At 39.4% G+C, this 21,784-nt stretch overlaps 1 protein-coding gene across 1 annotated transcript in view; it reads right to left on the bottom strand.

Moving 5' to 3' along the window:
- Positions 1 to 21,784, bottom strand: part of LOC149150698 (uncharacterized) — a 96,494-nt gene that overhangs the window by 50,594 nt on the left and 24,116 nt on the right. Inside the window, exon 2 of the mRNA XM_089442906.1 lies at positions 21,456 to 21,594. Within this exon, the coding sequence (XP_089299032.1) occupies positions 21,456 to 21,594 (139 nt within the window). The remainder of the gene's footprint in view (positions 1 to 21,455; positions 21,595 to 21,784) is intronic.

Here is a 21,784-nt window from a genome sequence, read left to right as displayed (position 1 = left end):
TCGCCTTCCTCTCAAATGAATTAGCCAAATTTGTTGAAGTTAGCTCGGATAGGTGCTTCCACATAGGCTTGGTGTCTTAGCATGTGGAAGTGGTCCAACACATGCTTTTTCCCAATATGACTTTATATTTATGAAGTAACATGTACTTTATGACTAAAAGTTACTTAAGTTGGCTTAACGGAAGTTTAAGTCACGACCGTTGATCTCAAGAGGGCAAGATTTAATCATGGCCATCCATCTCTTTGGAGATCTAAGGTTAGGCATTTCGCCTTAAAGATATAAAAGCAAGTTGGGGGAAAAGGGAGACACACATTGAACAACAAGAGAACGGATGAAGTTTGAGGTTGAGAAGGAGAAACAGGAAAGAAAATCAAATAGCAGAGGCCGAGAGATTGCAGATCTGATTGAGGTAGAGTTTTCCAACAGTGCATGCATCCCAAGGCAATTGTATGATATCGTACGCATTTCATACAGTGTGTACAGTGGTACGGACGGTCGTACAATTGCAGGGGTAGCATTAATCTCAAATTTGAGGTTGGGCAGAGCTGAAAACTATGCAATTTTCTCAAGAATGTATGAGTTGTATCAGGGTCATTTATTGTTCTAATTAATTTCCTAATTTCTTTGAGAGCTGAAAATAATAAACATTTATTTGTTGGTTTTTCCCCATTGGGATTTTCCAGGGTAAAAGTTATCATTTATTGTGTGTGATTTTCTATTTTACCTCTGCATATATTTTCGATATGTTGTTCATAAAAATCAGATTTGTGAAAATATTTAAATCTGGGCATAAATTTTATTGGAACATCAACCATATTTGAAACCTATGAAAAGCTTACAAAATTTACATAACCCAAGAGGATTATGTTTCCAACATTCCCCCCTTAATCCAAAGGGGTGTATGTGAGTCCAATAAGAGAGTTGAAATACAAAAGATGTATAGCAGCCAATGGCTAGATGTGCTCTCTCACTCTAGTTGTTAAAGAAGACCATAAACGGAGGTAGCAAAAGTCGAAGTCTTCTACTGGTGGTAGTTGAAGGCTAGCCACCAACTCTAGAACTTGGCTCGAAGTAGTTCCAGCAACAATTCTGAAACTAGCTAGAAGGCGATGTCTTCTACTTAACAATGTTATCAGAACCGAACCGGTCATCAAATCGGTAGACCCCCCGGACAGGGAACTGATCAAAACCGGACGAAAACTGAGAAAAAAACTAGACCAAAAAAATGATCAACCAAAAACACATAAAATATTCAAATTTTAAAGAAAACCACATATATTCATGTGCATCCATATGAATCCAAATCATTTATACACAAATAAGCAAAAGTTCTCATTTATAGAGGATGTAAGGGTGCATATAACCAAAATAACATCGAGTGCAATCCATATTTTCATCGAAAATACATTAAAAAACAAGACCTAGATGGCCTCTAGCATCCAAAACAGATAATGCTACAACAAATACCTACATAACATCAGAATATTTGCCTATATTGGGATCATTGTCATCAATATCACCCTCTAAGCATCAAAATAAAATAAAAAAATGCTTAGCATGTCAATTCAAGATTTTGTTTGAGTGATGGGTACATTTTTAGTAGGATCGTGATAAAGGAGTTCAACAAACAATGCCACTAACATCAAGGTACATAGAGGGATTGGTGCTCTTGATTAAATTCTAGTTTGATACCTTCGTACATGGCAAAATCCAATGGAAACATCGCAATCCTCTTAATCTTGAAATCCTAAAAAACTGTTATGTCTGTTGGATTTTGAGTGAGATCTAAAATTCTACTTTCTCCATATGAAATCTAATGAGGTCGGAATCACTCTCAAACATCTTGAGTCATTTCATGGTAATGTTAACAATTTAAGTAAAAGGATGAAAATGAAATAGTAGGGCCATAGGCTTGAATGTTAGGCACCTATTGTGGACTAGTGTCCAGCCAAGACAAAAATTAAAAGAAAAAAAAGCAAAATAGGCCCCACTTGTTGCGTTCTACGTGGCTTTACTAAACCGGTACCAAACCGCCTAGTTCAGTGAAAATGGCCAGTTCAATACCGAATTGGCCGAGTTCCATTATAGAACTGATCGGTTCAGTACCGAACTGTTGAGAAATCTTGGTGTAACTCAATTAGATGATTTCTCTTACTTCGATAATTGCTTGTGATGTCTTTGTACTTAACTTGATTACCTTCTTCTTCAACTTGATTATTATTGTGTTTTCTATCATCAAACACCGACCAAACAATAAAGATCAATGAGACAAGAGGACACAAAATGTAGGTTGTAAGCCAGGGCCAAAACCTCTCCTCTTGAGAGGAAAACCCACAAGAACTCTTCTCTTCTTATAGAACTTCAAATGACAAATTCCAAGACCTATGACCCTTAACAAAGACCCCTCCAAGACCACGTCAACTTTCACAGCTTCCAGCAAATTTTCTAACAACTTTGACCCCAACAACTTTTCCAGCAATTTCGACCTCAGCAACTTCTTGACTATAATTTTCGACTACTACAAAAACCCTAGTTCTAGCACGTGTGGAAAAGATGGTGATTTCTTCCTTCCTTTTCCTTCACTTGACTTGGTTCTTCCTTCTTTGGAACTCGGCATGCAAAGTAGACCTTTAGGTGCCCTAACTCAGCGCCTTTCTGCACTTCGATCTTGTTGTAGTGACGTAGCCCTAATCTTCACACATGTGAGGAGATGATAGCCCAAAGGGGTCTTACATGTATGACAATGACTCTTTTGACTTCATAATTCCATGACAAACCTAGAAGAACTCAATGGGTGCTTGACCTATAAATAAATTTATCTTGAGCATGAAACCCATGCATCAAGAATGACAATAAGAAATTTCTTTTCTCTTTAATATCAAATATATAAAATCATGATTACAATAGACATTATGAAGACCGAATCTAGTTACACATTTCAACATGAACTGGCCAAAAACGATTCAAATCACTCGTCTGAACTAGTTTTTGCCTCAAAACAATAAGACCAGCCAGTTCAGACCGGTTCAGTCTGGCCCTAATAACACTGCTACGAAATGGAAGTGCTCCCTGATGATGATTTGAAGATGACCACAAGCTGATGAAATGGGTAGCAGAAGTCGAAGTGTTTCGTCAATGGTGATTTAAGACTAGCCACCAACCAAATCGTGCTCATGGAAGATGAGTTTATCTCTAGCTACAGCTCTAACTCTGGCTTTGGCTGACTCTAGCTCTAGGCTCTAGTTGCAAGCTCTAGCTCGGGCTATGACTCAGGCTCTTCTAATATGACTTCGAAGCTAGTAGTTGACTATCAATTCCCCCCTGTCAAGTACAAAGTGAGAGGATGAAAACCTCTCTAATGCAAGACACACCAATAGTCGAGAATGAACCTTGGATATGCAGACTCAACAGGAAAAGTATAAGAGGAGGCTTGAGGGTCAGTTGGACACACACCAACAGATACTCAGTATCTCAAGGAAAATCGATTCTCAAAGAGAAGGAGATCAATTTTAAGAGGGAGAGTTGCAGGGTGGAGGAAGAGGGGGGATTAACAGCAGTTAGGGGAGCTCAGAAGAAGTGACGCAGGGACTCTGAGAGACAGCGCAGAGGGAAACGCAGATTAGAGAGACGCAGGGATGACGCAGAGAGGGATCAAAGTTGTGCAGAGCCACGCAGAATGATGTAGGGCTGACGCATTAGAGAAAGGAAGTTCTTCAAGGTGTTAGAAAGTCTCAGAGAAAAGTCTCGGGTGTTTTCTCCCAAAGTTTGTAAATTTTTCTGTAAAAGCGATTACTGTTGAAGATTAATAAAACCCTCCTTTGCTGTGACGGTTTTCCCGCATTGGGTTTTTTCGTGGACAATTGTCCAAAAATAACTGTGTTGATGTGATTGATTCTTGTGCATATATTTATTTATGTATAATAATGTGATATCTGCAATAGAATTTATTTTAATATTTAATGAAGGGATTTCATAAATAACTTATTGGGAATAATAAGTAGGTGAAATAAATCAGTTACTGCAGTAATAGAATTTCTGTTTAGAAATTTTCACATGGTATCAGAGCAAAGATTCGGCGACAGGAAGGGAAAATCTATTATGGGTCAAGAGCATGATGCAAAGGCATCCACTCAAGGAGACTCGTGCAGATTTTTAGAAGAATGCACAAGAGACAGAAATTACGATTATTCTATGTTGGCTTCCAGATTGGAAGAAGAAGTTGCTTGCGTAGCAAGCTCTGCCTCCTCGGGGGTTTGGTATATAGATAGTGGAGCTTCCTGGCATATGACAGGAATCCGAGAATGTTTTTCAGATTATCAGGAAGAAAGAATGAATTTTCAAATCACCATGGGGAATAAGGCAAAGTGTACTCCAGTAGGGAAAGGTACTATAGTTTTTCAAACAGAAACAAGAGAGCGGTTCCAAGCTACCAATGTGTTGCATGTGCTAGGACTAGGGATGAACTTACTTTCCGTATCTCAACTTCAAAGCAAGGGCTATGACGTTTTCTTCATTAAGGAGAAAGTATACGTCAAACACCCAAGTTGGAAAAAGAAGGTCCAGATCAGAATCAGAAGTAACAAGTTGTATAGGTTGCAGCTAGAATCACCAATGGCACTGATAGGAAGTAAGGGAGACAAGGATTTGAATGAACTATGGAACAGAAGGATGGGACATTTGCACCATGGAACTCTGAGAATTCTCAAAAAAACTGTAACAGGGGTTCCAGATCTTAGTACTAAATGTGATGATGTATGCAGAGGATGTGCTCTGGGCAAGTATGCTAAAGCAACATTTCCAAGAAGTAACAATAGGGCTAAGAGTGTACTAGGATTGATACACTCAGACATCTGCGGAACGATGTCCACAAAAGCTCTTAGTGGTGTCGAATACTTCGTCACCTTCATCAATTGACCATTCCAAGAAGACTTTGATCTACTTTCTAAAAACCAAAGATGAGGTTTTCGGTCGATTCAAAGAGTTCAAGGCTCTAGTGGAGAATCTGACGGGAAAGAAGATAAGTGTTGCGCTCAGACAATGGTGGAGAGTATGTTGACAAGGACTTCATCGATTTTTGCACTAGGGAGGGCATCAGAAGAGAGTGGACAGCTCCCTACAATCCGGAGCAAAATGGAGTAGCAGAAAGGAAGAACAGGACTATTGTAGAAGCAGCTAAGGCAATGACGTATGATCAAGATATGCCAAAATTCATGTGGGCATAAGCATGCAGCACGGCAGTCTATGTCCAGAATAGAACTCCTCATAGGGCATTGGGCAAGATTACTCCAAAGCAGGTCTTCACTGGGAAGACACCTAAAGTCTGTCATTTTAAGATATTTGGGAGTTTAGCATATTGCCGTATACCTGAGGAGAAGAGGAAGAAGTTAGATCAAACTGCAGAGAAAGGATATCGTGTGGGATATAGCAAGAATGCTAAGGCATATTGAGTCTATCTTCCGGGCAGCAGGAAGGTAGTAGTTCGGCGAGATGTAAAGTTCATGGAGGATAGAGCTTTCAGAAAATCTCAAGAAATGCCTTACAAGGAGCAGTCAAAAGATGAGTCGTTTGTCAAACCACTTCAACCAGCAGAAGCTAGTACCAGAAATTCTCCTTCAGAACAGGAGGAATCACCCGAAGAGGAAGAACTGGCAGATGCGCCTACTACTAGAGGAAGAATGAGCCGAGAACTCCGAAAAATTCTATGGGATGCAGAAGAATACATTGGTGCACCCAGGAACAGTAAAAGGGAGCAAAAACAACCAGACAGATACCAGGCCTTAGTAGCTCAGGTTGGGGAACCCTCCAGTTTTCAGGAGGCCATTCAGCATCAAGTATGGGTGGATGCGATGGTAGAGGAATATAGCTCTATAATGGTGAATGATGTCTAGGAAGTGGTGCCTAGGCCTCAGGACAAATCAGTTGTAGGTTTGAGATGGATCTACAAGATCAAATATGCTGCAGGCAGCAGTGTGGACAAATACAAAGCCAGGTTTGTGGCTAACGAGTATGCTCAGAAGGAAGGAATAGACTACGAACAAACCTTCGTCCCAATAGCCAGGTATACATCTATTAGAACTGTGATATCTCTTACAGCACAGATGGGGTGGGAGATTCATCAGATGGATGTCAAGACGACATTCTTGAATGGGGTAATAGAAGAGGAGGTATACATTGAACAGCCAGAAGGCTTTGAGACACATGAGAAGAAATGTCGTGTATGCAGATTAAAGAAAGCCTTGTATGGGCTTAAACAGACACCTAGAGTGTGGTATGGTCGAATTGATGGCTACTTGCAGAAGATGGGGTTCGTCAAGAGTGATGCAAATCCCAATCTCTATTATCTGGTTGTAGAGAATGAGCCTCTAGTCCTAGTATTATATGTGGATGATCTCTTCCTAACAGGATCATCCAGGTTCATCGAGGACTGCAAGAAGAATCTAGCCACAAAATTCGACATGAAGGATTTGGGATAGATGCATTATTTCCTGGGGTTGGAAGTTTGGCAGCAGAAGGGTGAGATCTTCCTTGGACAAGGGAGATATGCTACAGAAATCCTGAAGAGATTCAGGATGCAGGACTGTAGGCCTATGGCTACTCCAATGATCACCAACTGGAAGAAAATTGATGCATCAGAAGACAAAGATGTTGATCCCACCTTGTACAGGCAGCTCATAGGATCCCTGATGTATCTGGTCAATACCAGGCCAGACATTTGTTACGCTGTCAACACCCTCAGTCAGTTCATGGTGGAACCTAAGAGGGCGCATTGGGCAGCAGCCAAACATGTTCTCAGGTAGATACAATGAATAGTCGAGCATGGACTATTGTACACCAGAAGCAATGACATTAAGCTGAGTGGGTTCACTGGCACAAATTGGGCTGGACGTTCAGTAGATCGGAAAAGTACCACTGAGTATTGTTTTAGCATCGATCGAGGATGACTTCCTAGTGCAGTAGGCAACAAAAGTCCGTAGCTCTGAGCTCAACTGAAGAAGAATATATGGCCGCTAGCACAGCTTCGTGCGAAGCCATATGGCTTAGAAAATTGCTTGTTAACCTATTCCGTAGAAGGATGGATACGACCAGGATCATGTGTGATAATCAGAGTTGCATCAAGCTCTCTGAGAATCCAATATTTCATGATCGGTCGAAGCACATTGATATCAGGTGTCACTTCGTCAGACATTGTGTCCAACGAGGAGTTGTACAGTTGACCTACACTCCCACAAGAGAACAGGTGGCGAACATCCTCACCAAGGCCCTAGGAAGAACAAAGTTCGTTTATTTCAGGGAGAAGATGGCGATGGTAAAGAATCCATTTCAGTACCAGAAATGGATAAGTGTCAGGTGTTGCAGTGCAGCAGTTAGCAGTGTTATGTGCAGCATGGGCAGCATATTGAGAAGGAGATGCAATACAAATGTAGCAGTGGCAGTGGCAAGGTCATGGGCAGCAGTACAGGAAGCAATAGTGCAGATGATGTGGAGCAGCAGGCCAAGCATCAGCACAGATACCAGTGCGGAAGGATCAGTGTTATGTTAAGTAGTGGAGCATTACTAGAGCACATTCCTCACTAACAGGGAGTGTTGATTTGTGGTAGCATCGGATGTGCTCTAGCCATGAAAATTGGTGGAGAGGCTAAAGCACATGAGATCTCCAAAACCCAAAAATTGTTTTGGGAAATTCCATGCGGTTGGAGAGGTATTAAAATAATTAATATTTTTAATGGAGTTCCTAACTCTAAATTTAGGAAAATTAAAATAATAATGGGTATTAATATAAAATTCGGTGAGAAGGTTCTAAATGACGAAGATCAAGCCAAATCTAATCTTAGTCGTTGATTAGGGACTTAATCTCGGTCGTTGAAGACTCAACAGGAAAAGTATAAGAGGAGGCTTGAGGGTCAATTGGAGACACACCAACAGATACTCAGTATCTCAAGGAAAATCGATTCTCAAAGAGAAGGAGATCGATTTTCAGAGATAGAGTTGCAGGGTGGAGGAAGGGGGGGTATTAGCAGTAGTCAGGGGAGCTCAGAAGAAGTGACGTAGGGACACTGAGAGACAGCGCAGAGGGAGACACAAATCAGAGAGACACAGGGATGACGTAGAGAGGGACCAAAGCTGCACAGAGCCATGCAGAATGACGCAATAGAGAAAGGAAGCTCTCTAGGGTGTCAGAAAGTCTCGGAGAAAAGTCTCAGGTGTTTTCTCCCAATGTCTATGTAAATTTTTCTGTAAAAGTGATTGTTGTTGAAGATTAATAAAACCCTCCTCTATTGCACCGATTTTCCCGCATTGGATTTTTCCGGGGACAATTGTCCAAAAATAGTTGTGTTGACGTGATTGATTCTTGTGCATATATTTATTTTTGTATAATGATGTGATATTTGCAAAAGAATTTATTTTAATATTTACTAAAGGGATTTCATAAATAACTTATTGGGAATAATAAGTAGGTGAAATAAATCAGTTACTGCAGTAATATCACGCGACAACCTAAAATATTGTCAAGCAAGTTGGGTCGCAGCTACAAAACCAAATTTTTTACTTTTATTTGCTCATTTTGCTTTGTTAGTCTTGGAGAAGGACGGGGAAGAGCTTTGTGGTGGTTTTCAAGGAGGGATTGAGGATCAAACAACCATTATCATCACCAACCAAAAAAAATTTGTGGATCAAAGATTCAAGAAAAGTGAGACAAACTTCGTTTCTTCCATTAATAGGTATGTTCTTAAAAACCCCTATGTTAATGATTTTTTCATAGATTTAGGGTTATGCTTGCTTGTCTCTTTACCTACTAACATTTTGCTTCTTTGTCTTTTTTCCATTTGCTATGATTTTCATGCCCATGAGCCAATTCAAGGGTTTTCTCCATATTTGGACAACAAGCTTCATTTTTTGAACTTTCTTATGCACCTTCTTATTGCCTTTTTTCATTGCAAATAATGTAGTAAAAAAAATCTTTAAAATGAGGTGGTTGTTATTTTTTGTGTATGGGGGTTTAATGTCAATTCTTTGTTTTTTTGGTGCCCTATATTTGAATTAATCCACTACAAATATGCCAAAGCCCTTGGACCCATTTTGGGAGTATGGGGAACTTGATGGTGGGACAAATCAGGCATATCTAACATGCAAATTGTGTGGGGACAAGATGACAGGAGGGGTTACACGATTGAAATACCATCTGGCTAGACTCCCTAGACATGATGTTGGGATTTGTACGGAATCTAGTGCGGAGGTTATACAAAAATCTCTTGAAGCAATTGATGAAAAAGACAAAAAGAAAGAAGAGGCAGAAAGAAACAAGGTTGAACGTGCAAGTAGATCTTTTGGGATATCTTCTTCTGATTTTGAGGCTGAGGGTAGTGGGAGGGGCTCCACAGTGTCACCTGCTATTGCTAATGTTACTGGGAGTGGGAGGTCATCCTTTTTTGTTCCATGAACCGGACATGGAGCACAACCTTCCATAAAATCAGTTGTTAAAAAACAGAACCAAGAAGCAAAGTTATGGGGAGATGTCTTTTTTGGAGCGACTTACCTCTCAGCATCACCAAAACCAATCCATTTCGGCAGTGAATGTGTGATGTTATTGCTATTGTGCGCCCAGGGTACAAAAGTGCTACATATGACGAGTTGCAGGGGCCAATCCTTCAAACAAAAAAGGAGGACATCAACTCTAGATTAGCGGAGTTGAAAAAGACATTGGAGGTGTTTGGATGCACAATGATGTTTGATGGTAGGACAGATAGGAAGGGTAGGACCCTTCTAAATTTCTTAGCACATTGTCCTAAATGTACCATTTTTATTAAATCAGTGGATGCATCTGCATATATAAAAGATGCAGCAATGGTATGTGAGTTGTTAGATGGGTTCGTCTAGGAGATTGGTGTGGAGAATGTGGTGCAAGTCATAACAAATAATGCAACTAATTATGTGTCTGCTGGCAGGATGCTTATGGAGAGGCATCGCACATTGTTCTGGACTCCATGTGCAACACATTCTATCGATTTGTTGCTTGGGATATGGGGCAACTGTCCTTCATCAAGGAGGTGATCGATATGGCTAGGAGCATCCCCAAGTTTATATATAACCATGCTTTTGTTCTTAGCCTCATGAGGAGATACACTAGAAACAAGGAGTTGCGGCGTCCTGCAATCACACGTTTTTCCACCAACTTTATTACTCTTCAATCTTTGCTTCGATGCCAGTTTGAGTTGAAGCAAATGTTTGTTTCTGATGAGTGGCGTGATTGTAGATACAACAGGAGACAGGATGGGAGAGCCATTGCAAAAATGGTGTACACTGACACATTTTGACAAGGAGTAGAAGAAGTGTGCTCAATTAGTGAACCTATAGTAAAGATTCTGAGATTGGTAGATGGGGAGAAGCCTGCAATGGTTTATTTGTATGAGGCCATGGATAGGACCAAGGAGGCCATTCGTGCTTATGATGCAGACAAGGGTTTTGCTAGGCTTAATATACAGATGATGTTTAGCGATCAATTGATAGTCAATGGATAGGGATGCTTCATCGACCCATTCATGAAGCATCACTCTTCCTCAACCTCGCATTTTCATACAAATGTGGCTTTGATTTTAATGGTGAGGTGATGGAAGGGCTCCATTCTTGTATTCATAGGATGGTACCTGATCCTGAGCTTCATAGCAAAATCAGTCATGAGATACAGTTTTATTGGGATTGTGTTGGCCTATTTGGCTTTGATGATGGTATTTGGGAAAGGACCCTCTTCATGCCACGTTAGTGACAAGTCATGACTCATTAGAATTTTCAATTTAGAATTTACTTATTTATAATTCTAGACTTTTTAAATTCAATTATGTTTTAGTTGAAAGTTTAATTATGTTTTAAGTTTTTAACTTTTTTATTTCTTTATTTTGTTGTAGATATTTGGTGGCGAAGCTATATGGTGCAAAGGCACCAAATTTGCAGAAATTGACCATAAGAATCCTGAGTCAAACCTGTAGCTCTTCAGGGTGTGAGGGCAATTGGAGTGTATTTTCTCAAATACACTCAAAAAAACGCAACAAGTATAACTTTGAGCTTCAACCTTCAGTTGAGCAATTACATTTATTGTAATTTTAATTTATCACCCTCAAGTGTTAAGAGTCAAAACACATTAGTTTTTTTTTACTCTTACAGGTTGGAGTTCTCACGCCTCAATGATTTATTGTATGTGCGTTACAATCTCCGACTTCAAGTGAAGCAAATAGAGAAACCAATGGGTCCAAATGCCATTTCCTCAGACAATATTGATGTATTGTTTCAGTGGAGGGTGGAGTCTGAGGTGCCCATCTTGGAGGAGTCACCTACATGGTTAGAGGAACCATTAGTACAGGGGAAACAAGAGAAGAAGGACTCGGGGCAGGAGCAGCACAAGGAGGAGGAGGAGACTGTGGGAGCATCAGCGTCAACACCATCTGCTATAGATATAGGAGAGCACAACTACATACCCAATAGTGATTATTTGACATTAAGTGCAGGACCAATGCCTTCTGCTGCTAGGGGTAGGCCTAGCAAACAACCCATCATATTTTCCTGTAAAAGGGGGAGAGGGCACTGATCTCAGATAGCTAGCTGCTAGTTTTATTTGTTTTTCTACATATAACTCATGATGATGAGATACTTTTATATATGTGATGTTATTTTGTATTGGTTCTCCACATTTGAGTCCTTGATTGGACAATTATCAGGGATCAACAAGATTTGGTATCGCCTTTGATGTATCATTTTTATTTTACATCCACTACATCATATATATCAGTGCTTTCTTCATATTTATGTGCCAATGTGTTTATTTCATGTTGTTATTGCTTTATATGTTTAAAAATCTGAAAAAAAAAAAATGAATATATTATGCATTTTTTATGTTTGCCGATATTTTCGCCGATATTGCCGAAAAGATGTTTTCATGACCCTTGCCAATATTTTACCGATACCAATATTTTAAACACTGTGTGAAATTTAGTATCACTAATTTGAGACATAGACTTGGTTTCTAATTCTCCAAATTCGGTCCCAACCTTTTCTACTTTATCATCACCCTTATTGGAAACAAAAGACAATTTTACAGACTGGACAAGATCACTATTTTCAACAGAAAGCCCATCAACATTCGGAAGGAGCAAACAACTCTGCAAATGATTATCCTCTTTATCTGTTGCAGGAGATTTATTATCAGGTTCTAATGAGATTCCAACTTCTAAACTGACCTCCATTGCCTCGGCCTTGCCTTTGTCTTTTCCAAGCTCTTATGTCTCTTTCTCAAGCACTTTTATAGCCACATTATGAACCTCTTGCCCAAGTTTTTGTGCTTCCCAATTAACATTCTCTTCAGGAATATCCGATTGTGACACTTCCACCATAGTTTGGTTAGTGCTATGATCTGAGTCAGGTATGGGCATAGACTGTTGTCCACCTGAAGAAGGCATGGTGTTTGTCTTCCCTTCATCCTGCACTTTGATACCAACAAAGGTATTATCTTCTTTAACATTCCTTTCAAATTCCAAATTCATTTGATTAGTGTGCTTGCTGTCGAACTCTGACTTGGACTCTAATGCTTGCTGTGATGTACCAGTCATAGGTCTGTCTGTTGGCAGTGGAGATTGAGTAGGGCCTTGAATGGAGATGGCGCAAAAGTTACATCCCTCAGTTCCATCCCCAGCATAAGAAAGAAGAAGAATGTTTTTTCCTTCTAGGAAACAAGAAGCTTTGGCCAGGTTTTCAATGTCTTTTGTTGGTAAAAGAGATATTATTAATGCATCTCTTCCTTCATTTTCTTGGTCTTCACAACCCTCAACAAAAGATAGAATTTCAAGATCATGAGACACTTGACTCCCAATTCCTTGCACATCCACAGGTTGATTTTGAGTCACATCACTAATAGCTTCCAAGCACTTCTCCAGACCGTTTTCACCTGGGCTGCCTGTTACCTCATGGACAAGTTTCTCCACAGGATTGAAAATTGAAACATTCTGATTTTGATCATCTTGAAAGCAAATAGGGCTGTCAGATTCACCGACTTGAATTTCAGCATTTTTATGCTGCATTACTGGAGAACTTCCCTTTTCAACAATTAGTTTTATGTCAAATGAAGTATGATCAATGTGGATAGATGGTGCATCAGACGCTGCTATATGGGAGGAATCAAACCCTAAAGTCATCACCACCCCCTTTAAATCTTTAAAAGTTTAACCTGATTGTCTGACTCAAAACCTACAGTTGTTAATCCTTCGCTCCAAGTTCTAATTAAATTTTCACCCAAACAATTTTCTTTAGTCTTTGGGCCATTGTCTTTCTGCTCATGGCTCTTTTCTTGTAAAGGCACACTAGTCTCCTGTAAATGTTTATCACTGCCCAGCATGCTCTCCATACCTCCATTCTTTGCTTGCTCATCATCACAGGCCTGTAAAAGACTTTCAGGTAATGCCTTGACGAAATATTTCCAACCTCTTGGGCTCCAACCCTATCTCTGGTACAGGAACCAACCTGGTCTTCTTGAGGACACCTATCCTCTAGGGCTCCAACCCACAGCTTCAATTCTTCAAGATAAGTTTAGTAATTCTTCACGGCTCTCAATATCTTCTGCAATGAGCCCTGACAATATCTACACCTTCAGCACTGCCCTCAAACGATCTCCAAAGCAGTCAACTCATCAATGACAACTTTGTCTTCTCATGAAAGTGTCACCACTGCGCTTCATGTTCCCCAAACTAAATCTCCAAGGTCACCTCATGATGACTTCAATGCATCATGATCTCAAGGGTGCCTCCAAGATCAGCGTCTACAAGTGTCTTCAGATGTCTTCAATAATCCTTCAAGATGTCAACAATAGGTTGCCCCAAGAATTCTCCAAGGTGTTCTAGGATGATATTTCAAGATCTGCTCAAGAATATCCCTAAAACAATTCCAAGCAATACTTCAGAATGCTCCAAAGAAACCTTCAAAGTCAGCTCCAAGGGAAAGGATGTATGCTTTAAGACAGCTCTAGAAAAGTCTTCACAAACAAATCTTCAAGGTCACTTCACAAGTGATCCAAGTGTCTTCAAAAAACTGATCTTCAAAGTCTGAGGTTCCAAGATAGAAATGCCACCAATTCCGAGTCAATGTTCACTGTTCTTGAGCCTTCAATTCTTCACTCCACTATTCATGGGTTCTGAAGGTCTAGAATAAGGCCTCTACCATAGATCCAAGCCTCTTGCAATTGTAAGCCCGTGTCCAAAACTTTATCCACAGGTCCAAGCTTCAGATCTCCATAGAACTGTCCTCACTGGTCTGAAAGTTTGGAACAAGGTCTTTACCACAGATCTTTACAAGCTGTCTGAATCACTGAATTAAATGCTCTAGAGTGGCCACAAAATAGGCCGAAATTGCAGGCCTGAGGTGGCTGCCCACAGGGCTGAAATTGCAGGCCTGAGGTGGCTGCCCACAGGGCCAAAATTGCAAGCTTGAAGTGCTGTCCGAAATTGCAGGCTGTAACAGGATTGTAATCCGAGCTAAAAAGGTCACAGATCTGAGTTTTTAAGTGTATTCTCTGCAATCCGAGCTGTTGTAGGGTAGACACCTGTCTGAGCCAAAATCTGGTCATTGTTCTAAGGTCTGAGCTGCAGAGGTGACAGTCCACGAGTTTCTGCAATTCTGTCCACAAGCTATAATCCAAGCTTGAGAAGGGTAGCCAAATGAATTGCCAACAGTTTTGTCTTCAACAAATTCAAGCACCGAGCTCCCTCTGTCCACTGGTTTAAGGACTGTAACTATATATTGTTCTTGAGCTAGAAGAATAAAGGAAATTTTGCCCCAAACTGTAATTTTTAATCCTCCTCGGCCTCTGTCCTGCTCCTGTGATTTCTCTCTGAAATGATCACCGAATTTTTTTTTATGGTGAAATGAAGTGTTTAACGTCATATTTATACACATTTTGTTTTTTGACGAAGAGTCACGTCTATTGGCCAAGGGACATGAGCCTACAAGTCAGCTTAGGTCGGCTAGGATAAAATGTATATTTTATCATCTTAAAAAATCATTTTCTCACAAACTAGGAAGAGTCAGAGGACGAGCGATAGCTCGTTGGAAAGAGGAAAAAGTCCTCTACAAGCTTATGCCAAGTTCATCCTTTAATAAGGTCATTTTATCATCATAAAAATTATTTTTGTGAACTGTCATCATTATTTTTCAATGGCAGCCTTTAGGATTTTATCTTTATGTTTTAGGCATTCAATTTTTAGGGCTCCTTCATCATAGACTTAGGCCATTAAGCTTATTAGGATTAGGGCTTCTTCATGACCTTCAACAATCATCATTATCATGAGTCAAGGCATTTAGGCTTTGGGGCTTCTTCATCAAGAACAAGGATATCATATAGCTAGGGTTTCATTAATGAATATGGTTAATGCTATGGCATACAAGGTAAAGGCTCTTTTACATGGGTTCTTTATTTGTGAGGGCTATGGCATTCTCACCTAGGCTAGAACATCATATAGCAAGCATTAGTTCTAGGGCTTGCAACAAGAATTTAGGACTAGGGCATTATGATCAATAATCAAGAGTTATCCAGAGCTAGGGTTTCATGGGCATCTAGGGCAACATCACACATCACAAGAATATTTGCCATCTCCAACAATGCCATATTGACATCAATGACAACCTTGACCAACATCCTGTTGAGTATCCTTTGTTGCACATTTCCATGCATGGCCTTCATTTATTTCTCCAAATATTGGATCTGGTTGATCGCATTCCTTCTCTTTCGGGGGATACAGCCATGTCCATGCTTTCATCTTTGCTTCAACCTTTCTTATACCTTGTTTTTCAAGCTTGGGCTTATGATCAGTATCACTTGAATTGTTTTTCTTGCCACTATTCCAAAAGTTGTCCCATTTCATTTTTCTTAGATGTTGTGGAAATTTGTTAAATTCTTATAATCTTTTGATATTTTCTGTTTGTTGCTCTTCCAGCCTCCTCCAAGACCCTGCTTGCTGCTCCCAAAACTCTGCATACTTTTCGCAAAAAATTGCTTTCGGTGGTTCCAATTTTCAATTTTTCAAATACCATCCAGGCTGGCATGACTTCTACTCTGATACCATTGTAAGGATCCAACAAGATTTTTCCCTAGGTTTTCTCAGACAACTAGGGTTTTCAAATAAACTTTATTTTACTGTTCAAAAAGAAATTACCATTCTAGCATATTGTAATCTTCAATAAGCAATTTTGCCAAAATTTTGTCCAACCAGTACAAGATTAATTATCGACTAATTCACCAATAATAATATAACCCCATACTGACCAAGTAAAATAGTTCGCTTCAGTGTAACAATTCGAATTCAACAGAGGTAGAAAGTAGTTCGCTACTTCTAATCAAACAACAAAACTACATTGTTTTGAATTACATAGACATTCCAGAATTAATTCCACTTCAGGAGACGTAGTTATTCTGCTTTAGGAAACGAGCTTTTTCAAGAATTTTGCATAGATCCAGTGATTGATGGGCTTCAGGATTACTGCGGACTGCCCCAAGAATTGCCCTCGCTTACTACCGTAGGATAGTTGTGCAACCTACAGGAGTATTGTCTAGGACAAATATGATGATGATCTCAAGAGGTCCGATATGTTTTCAATGAATATTTACCTTATGCCTCAGTCAGGCCCATATTACCTTTAGACAATGTTCGGTGGGTTATTCCAAAGAATTTCGACCTATTGGGAGAGATCCACTAGGACAAGCCCACACAACCCAAAATTCAGTATTCCCCTTGTGCATTTACTAGAAGGTCAGAACCTTAGATTCGTACCCATGTATAAGTGTCTTCGCATGTCTTGTCCCTCACCAATAATGTCTTGCCACGTCTTAGATGATTTCCTAGTGATTCGAATCTGCCTCAGGTTTCCATGTTACTGGCCGAGAAGATTCATTCGGAGTTTAGACTAGTTGGCTCACCCTCCGAATCCCCTACGAAACCTTGAATCTGTCACGAAATTTCTGTAGGAAACTTCGATTATCACAGTGCAGTGATAATTTCACAAGAACCTTTGTCTTTGCTAGAATTTGTCCTTCGCTTGGCCCAAAATACTCTTCTACTTCAAAAAGTAGTGCTTCTATACGACATAGAGTAGCTCGTAAGCCCTCAATGTAGGTATGTTCCAGAATTTTGCTTCTATTTGCCTTCCAACCAGACTCGCTGACCTCAGGGATGGATTCGACTGCTTCTTACTTCAGGTACTGTCTTGGGTAGAATTCGTTTGATAATCCTCCACTGTCCAGAAATATTCTACCAATAATCTATCAACTAAGGTGGAATCTTTCACCACCCAAGTTGATAAGAGGAAAGGGGTCTTAAAACCCTCAGAGCCTCAAGCTCAAGAAAAACGGAGATAAATTGATCCACAATGATGCTCCAAAATGAATTCATCCCTCTCATATTTATAGATTTCTTAGAAGGGTCTCCTTCTTCTAAAATGATTGAGGAAACTTTACTCCAAGCCCCAATTTTGGGTTTCTTTACCCAGCCTCCCCAAAACTTGCCCAATAGTGGGAATTTTGGGGTTTTTCCCCTTTATGGAAGACTATAGCCTACAGGGATTGATAGGTTATTTCATCCCTTGGACAATTAATTTCTCAGGAACATTACATTCAATATGGAGTGCACAGCACAAGTTTCAGTGAGGGAGACAAGAGTGGCAGTGAACAATCAAGACAAGGAATGTCAAGATAAGAAACGCTCGAGAAAAAATAGCAATTCTGACATGCGGAGATGGCAGAGAACCGGTTGAACAACGTGCCAAAATGGAGAAAAAAGGAGTTACAATGAGGGATACAGGAAACCTAATGCTTCTAAGCCTAGTTTTCATTGACTTTTGTAGCTATGGTCGGTCTTCATAATTAAAATTTTTAGCCCTCCAAATATATGTAATAGTAAATATAAGACATGTTCTACATGTCAGCTTCAAGAGAAAAATTTTGATTTCTGAATTTTGAATTTTGGCTCCAAGAAAGCCAAGTCAGCCCCAGTTGAAGGGGCACCCATTCGACCACCCAGAACACTATATATACATCACTCATCCTCCTCCACAAGAGACAATTCAGATCTCACAAGACAAGATATCCTCTACTCATCTAAGCAAAGGAGACAAGATGCCGAAAGCCGAGTTTCTGAAGCAGACGCATAAAGATGAGTTTCTGAAGTAGATGCAGAAAGCCAAGTTTCTTAAGCAGACGCAGAAAGCCGAGTTTCTGAAGCAGACGCAGAAAGACGAGTGTCTGGGCAGTTTTTGGGCATAGAAGAAGGTCTAATTTCGGCCTAGGCCGATCAGGCAGGCCCAAGTTTGTTGGGCAGATTGGAGACTTGGCAAGAGGGAAGTTTGACCAGGTCTGACCGCAGTTGTATCGCTGGTCAGTTTGACCTTTGTATCTCTTGTTGAACTGAAGAATTTCTCTAAGGAAAAGGTTGTTGGGTTTTTCCCAAAAGTGGGTTTTCCCAAGGTAAATCTTGTGTTATCTTTGTGCATTGTGATCTCTACTGTCCTACTGCTTTTATCGTTGAATTTCTAAAGTGTAATTGCTTAATGATGAATTGGAAGTGCTAAAATAATATCTACATAATTGGAAGTAATTATCAGTTTTCAGAAATTAGTGCTAGTATCTATTGCACTTGAAAAATCAACGGTTTTGATATCACTGTTAGACTCACGAGACTAAAACACAAATTTATGATAAGCATGATATGTATATTATTAATAAGATATACATATAAATACACATATTTCTGACAAATGGGTTAATATTCCAAGAGGTCTCTTGTTACTATTGGCATTCACTTCAAGCTTTTCGCCTTCCTCTCAAGTGAATAAGCCAAATTTACATAACCCAAGAGGATTATGTTTCTAACAGTAAACATGTCATAAGTAGTTCAAGATAACTTCTAGTAACCACTTGGCAAAAGTAGGAAATAATAGCATCTTGTAATTTCACTTAAATAAATAAAAGTGAAAGTCAAACTTCCTATATTCCCCCAATGTTAAAAATCCAAATGAAAAATTCTATAGATTCTAGTATATTAGTGACTTAGATTTGGTTTAATCTTAGCCATACACCTCATTGTTGAGATAGAGTGGTTGCCAGGATTAAGAAGATTACTTGGTAAGATTTGGGAAATTAGTTGCTAGGATTATGGAAATTAGTTATCTCTCTCCAAAGCATAAATAGGATAAGATGGGAGAAGTCGACTACACACTTTTTGTACACCAAGAAGACTCGGGAGGTCAGAGAAAGATCAATTGAGCACATCCAAAGCATAGGAGAGTAGCTGAGTTCAAGAAGCAGGCCAAAGTACAGTCCATACAGTTGTACAGATTATGTATGAACCTATCCGTACAATCATAGAGATAGGGTTCAGGCAGGCAGATTCTCAGTTGTCCAGCAGGCAAAATTACCACATTAAATGCAGATCTGATTTTTCAGTGTATTGTACAGCTATTAGTTAGACAACTTGTGAAGCTTTCATTGTAAGCTTGGAATATTTAAATGAAAAATGATTTGAAGAGGTAACTATCTTTGTATTGTAATTATGTTTTTGTTGTTCATTTTCCAACTATATATGTCATTGTTGCATGTTCAGAAATACTTATTTCTGTGCTTAAATACATTCAGATCTGATTTTTTTAATTAAGAATAACATAGGACAGCAGTCACCTGGAGCTTGAAAACTAACATCTGGATACCCCAGGCACACTAGCCTTGAAGGTTCCACCTTTAGATGAAGTTGACCTAGACCACATGATGGGAGGAAACTTCCTCAAGTTTCTTGCTCGCCTTCATTATTGCTAATTATGGCCTAGAAGAGTGTGCCCTACATGAGCATAATATGCTATTTTGAGCTCTAGTTCCCTTCAGTTAACTCCAGTTCATAGTGGGCTGCTATCTTGAGAACTTTTCTGTGTATAAATGTTCTATCCTTGTGCCAAGGCATGCTTAATGTGGAACCTTCCTTTGCCCTATTTTTGGTAATCTTCGTGCTATTCTTATCCTAGTGGTTTGCCCTATTTTTGGTAATCTTCATGCTATTCTTATCCTAGTGAAAGGTGTCCTGATTACAGATTATTTTGCTATCTTTAAATTACCTAGTAGTTTGATTGATAGTCTTTCTTACTACTATTTTCAGAGATTTCCTTATTTACAGGAATTCTAAATTGGATACTAGGGCACACCTCGTAGGGAGACTTCCATTGCCTTATTTAGGGTCTTTTGCATGCTATATTTGACCTAGGAGATGTGCACCGCCTTTTAAGCTTGAAATTGTTGACTTTTAGATGATGCACACTACAGTCTCCAGCTATTTTTACCTTGTTTCATTCTAAGTTAAGAGTTGACTTGTTTTAAGTAAAAACCATTTTTTTCCTTGGGAGAATTTGCCCTAGAGGATTTTGCTCACTTCATCGTACATTATTCCACTTTGAGGCACATTACTTGGATCTTTAATTGGAGGCCAGAGTTTCATTTTCAGGACGTTGATCCATTCAAAGTGGGATTTTCCCTTCTTGTCCTATTCTTTGCATGCTGGAGTTCTATCTTCGCACTTTTCTTGGAGCTAGGGTGCACTTATGGAGGCTTATGTTTGGTGGGATCTTAGCTAGTTTGGGCATCCTTCTTCTCTCTCTCATGCATGACTCTTTTGTTTGACTACTCACTATTTTTATCTTTTCTATTCAGAGAGATGATCTTTGTACACCCCAAAGCTCAATCTACAAGTGTTGGTAGATTAGTGAGGATTCACATTGATTGTTTTGCTCAAATTCTCGTCTTCATCCCATTCTTCTTATTTGAGTGAGTGAGAGCACACTAAACTAGTCACTGAGAGTTAGAGGTCACTCTCATCATGTCCATGTGATTCCATCCTTGGACTTGGAGAGAGAAGGTACTTTGGAATCAATTTGACATCCCCTGGAATGCTTTGAAGTTGAAGCCAATATCTCTAAACATTGTACACAAAGCTTTGGAATAAAGGTACTTTCTTATTTAGTGGCTAAATTTCAATTGTTCAAATGTTTAAATATTTGTTTTACTTGAATATTCCGAAGCAACATTGGGAATTGCTCCCAATTAATTGATTTTATACTCCAACCCCAGAATTCAAGCCTTGTGGTCACAGATATTCCAAACCTTAAGTTTGCTGTTCTCCTGCACATATGTGCTTTAACAGTACTGATTTAAGGTGAATTTAAGGCAGATTTGCATGGATTCCAAGGAAGAATTTGTTATTTCAATGTAAATCAGCATTGTACTTACTCTCCAGGCTTATTATACACAGAAAATTTACTTCTGACTTTTACATAACAGCAAGTTATTTTAAGCCCCGAGGGTTTGCTAAATCAATTGGTAACACGGTTTCCAGGACATTGCTAATATTCCAACATTCCTAATATCGGTAATGTAGTTCAGATTAAAATACCTGGATAGCAACTAGATGAATTATGACCATTCATTGCTTTCTTAATAAGCACAATAGCCAAATAAATTGCTCCTGCAACTTGCATTGCCATTACAAGTATTCCAAATCTACTCCACCAAAGCCAACGTTTGTATGTGATCTGTACCAAAGAAATGCAATACATGAGATGAAATGAGTTTTGATTGAGATAGACCATTTGTATTTTCAGATTTGTTGAACCAAATCCAAGAAACCAACCAAGCAAAGTATCTTGCAATTGCCCCTTGTAGTGCAAACATATGCCGATAAAATGTGTAATGCTAAAATGTTGTAGTGTAGTTTGTGGTTCG

The sequence above is a fragment of the Pinus tabuliformis genome, chromosome 9 (genome assembly GCF_031772625.1).
Source record: "Pinus tabuliformis cultivar Carrire ecotype Pingquan chromosome 9, CPIR1, whole genome shotgun sequence".
NCBI classification, from domain to species: domain Eukaryota; kingdom Viridiplantae; phylum Streptophyta; class Pinopsida; order Pinales; family Pinaceae; genus Pinus; species Pinus tabuliformis.
This window is presented reverse-complemented; position numbering and strand designations above follow the sequence as displayed.